Source organism: Chionomys nivalis, chromosome 24 (assembly GCF_950005125.1).
Source record: "Chionomys nivalis chromosome 24, mChiNiv1.1, whole genome shotgun sequence".
Lineage (NCBI taxonomy): Eukaryota > Metazoa > Chordata > Mammalia > Rodentia > Cricetidae > Chionomys > Chionomys nivalis.
Window position 1 is genome coordinate 413,512 of NC_080109.1, and position 8,434 is coordinate 421,945.

Sequence of the window (8,434 nt, forward strand, 5' to 3'; positions counted from 1 at the left end):
AATGCTACCTCCATTTTCACAAACTTGAGATGATTGAGAGTGGGTGGGAAGGCAGAGGAAGAAGCCAGTAGGCAAGGTTGGCCAGAGGGCGGGTAACCTGAAGTAAAGATTCTTCTATGCAGATAAGGCAGCTTCTTCCCCTGTGCTATTGGCCCAAAGAGTGTGCACATCTTGTCACTCTTAGCTTTTCTTCACATCAGATTGCCACAAGTCTTCATTTGCACAAATCATGATATAGTGCAATAAAATAAAACACGCCTGTTTTCTCCTGAAGGGGAGCCAGGGAAGACAGAGAGACAAGGCAAGCAGAGAATAGATCACTTAGGAGGAAAGTGTTTGGGGACCCCTGATACAGGAGACTTTGGGGATACGAAGGCTGTGAAGGAACTTAGCCCACCCGTTCTTATCCTCACAGTGTACCGATGTGAGATTCATGTCTATCCTTATTTATTCTAAACGTGTGGAGATTTGGAAGGAGTCAGAAGTGTAAAACAAAGTAGCGTCTGCAGATAGCCACTGCTAGCCAGGTCGAAACTTTTCTCCTTTTCTTTCTTGCATTTTTAATATCATAGGAGTTGTAACACAAATATGACGTTATGGCTCACTTTTAACATTGATGTGGCAAACTGGTCTCAACCTCTTTCTTTAGTGTAAGCGAAAGAAGGTTGAGAAAAGTAGATTGCTCTCAGAGGTGCTCATTAAAGCTGCATTCCAACACTCAACCACAAGGGGGCGACTTTGTAAAAGAGTAATTCCTTTGCCAGATCCTGTGCTTCCGGATTTGCAGGCTCTTTGCACAAAGCCCAGAGCTGTTGTCCTGGGGCAGTGCAAAGAGAAAGTGGAGAATTCGGAGCCTAGGGTTGTGTAAACCTCTCTCACCATGTGGTACCTACCGTGCCTGTTGTTTTGGGTGTTCCCGTGGGTCTGGGTACAATCTGAAGGTGAGTAGAAGAGGGCACAGAATGGTCTGGAGAAGAAAGAAGAGAGGGCTGGGCTATCAGTGTTTAGGTCCTGGGTGGGTGGAGGTGGACCTTGGCAGGCTTGAAGCACGTTGGTGGGCGGAACACGTGCTGATCCCGCTTAGAGCTAAATGCAGTTCTGACTGGTAGTGTCCCTTTTCAAGAACAGGTAAGGCGTTTTCCTAACAACCTTTGCTGCTGACTTAGATTCTTACTGTCCTTATTTGGTTTTCATTGTTTTCAGCCCAGCAAAAGAATTTCCCCTTCCGCTGCCTGCAGATCTCTTCCTTCCCAAACAGTAGTTGTGCAACTACCGAGGGCTTGGCCTGGCTGGGGGACCTGCAAACGCACCGGTGGAGTAATGCCTCTGACACCATTGACTTCCTGAAGCCCTGGTCCCAGGGCAAATTCAGTGACCAACAGTGGGAGCAATTGCAGCGCATACTTCAAGTTTATCGATTCAGCTTTACCAGGGACGTACAGGAATTTGTCAAAATGCTGCCTAATATACAATGTGAGTGGAGGGATGGAACCCTAAAAAGGTACCGAGTTGGTGAGAGAGAACCCCAGACCCCAACTGGATAACTGTGGGCCTACTTGATGAGATTCTCTTATTCCACCCTTAAGATTTTCACTTCTGTCTAGAGGGATCCTTGTCTCTTCTGAAAATAATTCCTGTCTCTGCTCCAGGACCCCGTAATCATTTCCCTCAACTGGGACATAACTATTATCTCTATGCCAATTTCTTCTCCTTTCTTCCAAACTTTTTTTTTTTTTTTTTTTTTTTTTTTTTGGTTTTTCGAGATAGGGTTTCTCTGTGGTTTTGGAGCCTGTCCTGGAACTAGCTCTTGTAGACCAGGCTGGTCTTGAACTCAGAGAGATCCGCCTGCCTCTGCCTCCCAAGTGCTGGGATTAAAGGCGTGCACCACCACCGTCCGGTTTCTTCCAAACTTCTTAACCATTCTTGGATCTCTAAACACTCCCCTTTACAGATCCTGTTGAGATCCAGTTGTCTACAGGCTGTGACGTGTACTCTGAGAATGCTTCAGAAAACTTTTTCTATGTAGCATTTCAAGGAGAATATATCCTGAGTTTTCAGGGAACTTCCTTTCAGAAGGCCCCAGGTGCCCCACCTTGGACAGAGTTGGTCATTAAAGTGCTCAACGGTGATCAAGGGACAATGGAAACGTTGCAATGGCTTCTGAATGACATCTGCCCCAAGTTTGTCCATGGCCTCCTGCAGGCAGGGAAGGCAGAGCTCGAGAAACAAGGTCAGCCTGCTAGCCTCACCCTGCCTCTCCCTATGTTTTTCCATCTCCGTAAGCTTTACAGAAAGAACAAGGCCTAGGAAGAGGTGAATAAGGCATGTGGGGTTTATTCTCGTCACTGGTACTCATTCTGGATTCTATAAATTGAGTTAAATAAACACTGGGGATCAGAACTGAGCCAGGTGGTATTTGAGACATGCTATATCAGCTGAACTCAGGGTGTTCTAGAGTACAGGGGAGGACTATTCATGGAACACTTGCATCGGGGAAGGGGTAAAAGTATCACAGATTGTTTCCCTAGTCACAGTGATACAAATGGATTTAAACTAATAGGCAACATCATCTCCAGAAGGGGAACTGTGGAAAGTGTAAACTTAATAGGAATTCTGGAGCCTCTAATATAAATGTTCTTGCTTTAAAATATTTTTATTCTCTTTCTGGGTACAGAGAAGCCTGAGGTCTGGTTGTCCAGTGGCCTCAGTCCTAAACATGGTCATCTACAGTTGGTGTGTCATGTCTCTGGCTTCTACCCAAAGCCTGTGTGGGTGATGTGGAGGCAGGGTGAGCAGAAGCAAAATAGTACTCAGAGAAGTGACTACCTGCCCAATGCTGATGAGACATGGTATCTCCAAGCAACCCTGGATGTGGAGGCTGGAAAGGAGACTGGCCTGGCCTGCTGCGTGAACCATAGCAGTCTAGGAGGACAGGATATCATCTGCCGTTCACGTAAGAAAAAAAAAAAACCTGTATCCTGGGTTGAGAGCAAGTAGAGGTACCATTCAAGCTTGGAGTAAGAACTAAACACACTGAGTTTCAGATATGAAACCCCTGACTATTATAGGAGAGAGAGAAGGGGGAAGTCTATATACAGAAATCTATCCCAGTAAATTTGAGTTAAGATGTTTTATATATAAAAGGAATGTAGACCAAGAAACTCAGAAGACCCAGAGGCAAAGGGCAAATAAAGAAGTTCAGGAGGATACATTCTCCAGGATAGAGGATCCAGGGCCCGAGGCATAGCTGTAGGTTATTGATGCCTCCTGTGTGAGCACTGACCACTCTGTTACCAACATATCAGTTCATCACTTAGCTTTGAAGCAAATACTGTGATTCTGACTTTATAGATAAAGAGGTCAGTGCTAGGATAAGGTAAAGTCATTCAGAAAATTCAAGAGCTGGGGGTAGACAGATTCACATCTGTCTGGATAGCGTACAGTCAAGTCCTGACAGTAGATGGTCAGTCTAAACTCTCGAAGACGAAAAGGATAGAGTTTAAATAAAGAAAAAACAATGGCATGGCTTCCTCACATGTGCTTAGAACAGGAAACTTGAAGTAGGTCTGGGTTCTCTGTTTAGTGATACCTTGTATTCTTCTAGAGCAGATGGCAAACATTCACCCGTGGGCGTCATCATCGCGGCAGTACTAGTAGTACTAATATGTGCTGGAATCTGTTATGTGGTCTACACCAAGAAGCGCCGGTAAGTCTCCACTCTCATGTGTTCCTTTCTCAACATCTCTGCTTTCTTACCTCCTTTTCTTTCCTAATGGCCTCTCTCTTTTCTCTCAGCTCCTATCGAGACATCCTGTAGGTTTACCTTACTCCTGCCTTTCCTGAGACTCAGACCTTCCGGCTTTTAGGACTTCATTCCCGGTTGCTGAGGAACTGAGGAGAATAAAACAACCTTGAAGAAAGTGAAGAGCAACCAGCACATCCTTTCAATATTTATTTTAAAAATTAATTTGTTTTTCATTGTATTACAAGTTTATAAAAGCTCAGGTGGTTTGGAACAAACACAATTGCAAATATACATACCTGCCAAGAACGAGCTGTGGGCAGTATTTTATGGGATTTGCACTGAACTGGAAAGCACAGATCCTGCCCAAACCGATGGTTCCAAGTTTGTTGAAAAGTGTAAAGTCCAATGCCAACATGGCTTAACTCTGCAGGTTCCAAGAACCCTAGAAGTACTTATTTGAGAGGAGAGGTGACATACAGATTTTAAAGTAAACTCAAATATTTGCAAATATCAGCACTGTTTGATATCTTAGATCCACACCTGATGGATGTCCATCTAATGACAAACTAAGGACTTCCAGTTTGTGGCTCTTTAAAAGAAAATGTTAGTCCTAAATGCCATAATGACAATCTTAGGAGAGAGACGCTATTGTAAACATGAATTCAGGACTAAAGGGTGTGTTCTCTTTAAAATAAAATTTAGAAGGTCTCCTGGGGTTTTACTTGGAATCACTGTATTTTAAAAAGAAGTCATAGTATATACATTCTTACCCTGAGATATTTCCCTCAAACACTGCTATAATTTGCATTTGAAATGTATCCTGACACCCCATTTATTGAAGGTCAAGTTACCAGCCCATGGCACTATCCGGAAGTAGTACTTACATTAGCAGGTGAGGCCCAGTAGAAAGGAGTTGACATAACGAGTTCATACAGTCATAGTAGGACACAAAGTCCCTTTTGCAGTAATGTAATTCATAGATTTAGAAGGCAACTCAAGGCATGTTTTCCTTTTCTTTTTTTTTTTCTTTCCTAAAAAACAAAAAAACAGTAGGGCAGACTTTGCTTTATGTATAAAAGCCACTTGTGACTACATGTTATCTGTTTTTTTTTTTTTTTGGTCTGTGTTACCTCACTTAATATGGTGTTTGCTTGATCCATCCATTTGTCCGCAATTTTCAAGATGTCATCATTTTTTTCCAATGTATAGTATTCCATTATGTAAAAGTACCACATCTTTTTTATTCATTCTTCGGTTGAGGGGCATTTAGGTTGTTTTCAGGTTCTACCTATGACAAATAATGCTGCTATGAACATAGTTTAGTACATTTCTTTTTGGTATGATAAAACATCCTTTGGGTATATACTCAAAAGTGGTATTGCTGATCTTGAGGTGGGTTGTTTTCTAATTTTCTAAAAAAATCATTATACTGATTTCCAAAGCAGCTGTACAAGTTTGTACTCCCACCAGCAAAGGAGGAGTGTTCCCTTTACCCCACATCCTCTCCAGCATAAAGCTGTCATCAGAGTTTTTGATCTTGGCCATTCTTACAGGTATAAAATGGAATCTCAAAGTTATTTTGATTACATATCTCTTATGGCTAAGGTTGTTGAGCATTCCCTTAAGTGTCTTTCAGCCATTTTAGATTCCTCTCTTGAGAGTTCTCTGTTTAGATGTGTACCCCATTTTTTGTTAGATCATTTGTTCTTTTGAAGTTAATTTTCTTGAGTTCATTGTATGTTTTGGTGATCAGTCCTCTGTCTGATGTGGGTTTGGTGAAGATCTTTTCCCACGCTATAAGCTGCTGTTTTGTCTTGTTGACCGTGTCCTTTGCTTTGCAAAAGTTTCTCAATTTCACGAGGTCCCATTTATTAATTGTTGCTCTCGGGGTTGGTACTTCTGCAGTTATATTTAGGAAGTGGTCTCCTGTGCCAATGCATGCAAGTATACTTCCCACTTTCTCTTCTGTGAGGTTCAGTGTGATTAGTTTTATGTTGAGGTCTTTGATCATTTGCACTTGAATTTTGTGCATGGTAATAGATACTGATCTACTTTCATTCTTTACTTGTTGAAATACAGTTATGTCAGCACCATTTGTTGGATATGCTTTCTTTTATCCGTTTTATTTATTTATTGCTTCTTTGTCAAAAATCAGGTGTTCTTAGGTGTGTAGATTGATATCTGGTCTTTAATTCAGTTCCATCAGTCCTTCTGGCAGTTTTTATGTCAATACCAGGCTCTTTTCGGTACTGTAGCTCAGTAGTAGAGTTTGAAGTCAGGGATTGTGATGCCTCTAGAAGTTGCCTTATTGTATAGGATTGTTTTGGATATCTTGGATTTTTTTGATTTTCCATAAGAAATTGAGTATTGTTCTTTCAAGGTCTGTGAAGATTTTTCTGTGATTTTGATGGGCTTTGCATTAAATTTGTAGATTGCTTTTGGTAAGATTGCCATTTTTACTGTATTAATTCTACCTACCCATGAGCAGGGGGGATTTTTCCATTCTGGTGTCTTCTTCAATTTCATTCTTCACAGACATAAAGTTCGAGTCTTACAGGTTTTTCACTTGTTTGGTTAGAGTTACACCAAGATATTTTATGTTGTTTGTGGCTATTGTGAAAGGTGATGTTTCTCTAGTTTCTTTCTCAGTCCATTTATCATCTGTATAAAGGAGGTCTACTGATTCTTTTTGAGTTAATCTTGTATCCTGCTACGTTACTGAAGGTGTTTATGTCTTGTAAAAGTTTCTTGGTAGAATTTTTGGGGTCACTTATGTAAACTATCATATCATTAGCAAATAGTGAGAGTTTGATTTCTTCTTTTCTGATCTGAATCCCCTTTATTTCCTTTTATTTATTTATTTATTTAATTTTTTTTTGGTTTTTTGAGACAGGGTTTCTCTGTGGTTTTGGAGCCTGTCCTGGAACTAGCTCTTGTAGACCAGGCTGGTCTCGAACTCACAGAGATCCGCCTGTCTCTGCCTCCCGAGTGCTGGGATTAAAGGCGTGCGCCACCACCGCCCGGCCCTTTTATTTTTTTTTTTTTTCTATCGTTCTGGCTAGAACCTCAAGTACTTTGTTGAATAGATATGTAGAGAGTGGACAACCTTGATTTCAGTGGGATTGTTTTGAGTTTTTCTCCATTTAGTTTGATGTTGGCTGTTGACTGGGTGTATATTGCTTTATTATGTTTAGATATGTTCCTTGTATCCTTGATCTCTCCAAGACCTTTATCATGAAGGGATATCATATTTTGTCAAAGTCTTTTTCAACATCTATGAGATGATCATGTGTTTTCTTTTTCAGTTTGTTTACATAGTGGATTACATTGACATATTTTTATATATTGAACTATCTCTGCATCTCTGGGATGAAGCCTACTTGGTCATGGTGGATGATTTTTGTGATGTGTCTTGGATTCTATTGAGTATTTTTGCATCAATGTTCATGAATGAGATTGGTCTGTAATTTTCTTTCTTAGTAATGTCTTTGTGTGATTTGGGTATCACGGTAATTGTAGCCTCATGAAAAGAGTTTGGCAATGTTCCTTCTATTTTAATTTTGTGGCACAATTTGAGGAGTATTGGTATTAGTTCTTCTTTGAAAATCTTAGAATTCTGAGCGTAAACCATCTGGTCCTGGGTGTTTTTTTTTTTTTTTTTGGTTGGGAGACTTTTGATGACTGATTCTATTTCTTCAGAAGTTATAGGTCTATTTAATATGCTTATCTGGTCTTGATTTAATTTTGGTAAGTGATATTTATCCAGAAAGTTGTCCATTTCCTTTAAGTTTTCCAATTTTGTACAGTACAGGTTTTCGAAATATGACCTGATGAATCTATTTCCTCCACATCTGTTGTTATGTCCCCTTTTTCATTTATGATTTTGTTAATTTGGATAGTCTCTCTCTGCCTTTTAGTTAGTTTGGATAAAGGTTTGTCTATTTTGTTGATTTTCTCGAAGAACCAACTCTTGGTCTCATTGATTCTTTGTATTGTTTTCTTTATTTCTATTTTGTTGATTTTTAGAAAGTCTTTAATTTCTCCCTTGACCCAATTGAGCATTGTTTAATTTCCATGTGTTTGTGGGCTTTCTGAAATTACTTTTGCTGTTGAATTCTAATTTTAAGCCATGGTGATCTGAAAAGATACATAGAGTTTTTCTTTTCTTTTTTTTGTTTTTTTTTGTTGTTGTTGTTTTTGTTTTCTATTTATTTTTCCATTCAAATACTTACACTTCCTCCCCTCCTCCCATATCCCTCCTGTTCCCCCACTCACCCTCCTCCCTCCCCCTCCCTCCTTAAGAGAGGGCAGGGAACCCTGCCCTGTGGGAAGTCCAAGTCCCCCCCCCCCCACAGATCCAGGCCTATGAAGCTTTGCATCCAAATAGACTGGGGTCCCAAAAAGCTAGTACATGCAGTAGAAACAAGTCCCTGTGCTTTATCAATGGCTTCTCAGTCAGCCCCCATTTTCAGCCACATTCAGAGAGTCCGGTTTGATTGCATCCTCATTCAGTCCCAATCCAGCTGTATTTGGTGAGCTCCCTTTAGAACAGGTACACTGTCTCAGTGGGTGGACCAACCCCTCGCGGTCCAGACTTCCTTGCTCATCTCCCTCCTTCTGCTTTTCAACTGGACCTTGTGGGCTCAGTCCGTTTCTCTGATGAGGGACTTTGTCTCTATCTCCATCCGA

General features: G+C 40.8%; 1 protein-coding gene across 1 annotated transcript; it reads left to right on the forward strand.

The window, feature by feature from the left end:
• The first annotated feature begins 789 nt into the window (after nt 1-789).
• LOC130865869 (antigen-presenting glycoprotein CD1d2-like) lies at nt 790-4,657 on the forward strand. Its single transcript, XM_057756966.1, has 6 exons — nt 790-941; nt 1,204-1,473; nt 1,952-2,230; nt 2,675-2,953; nt 3,610-3,706; nt 3,796-4,657. Exons 1-6 carry the CDS (start codon nt 881-883, stop codon nt 3,815-3,817), a joined length of 1,008 nt encoding a protein of 335 aa, XP_057612949.1. The 5' UTR covers nt 790-880; the 3' UTR covers nt 3,818-4,657.
• Nucleotides 4,658-8,434: the final 3,777 nt, after the last annotated feature.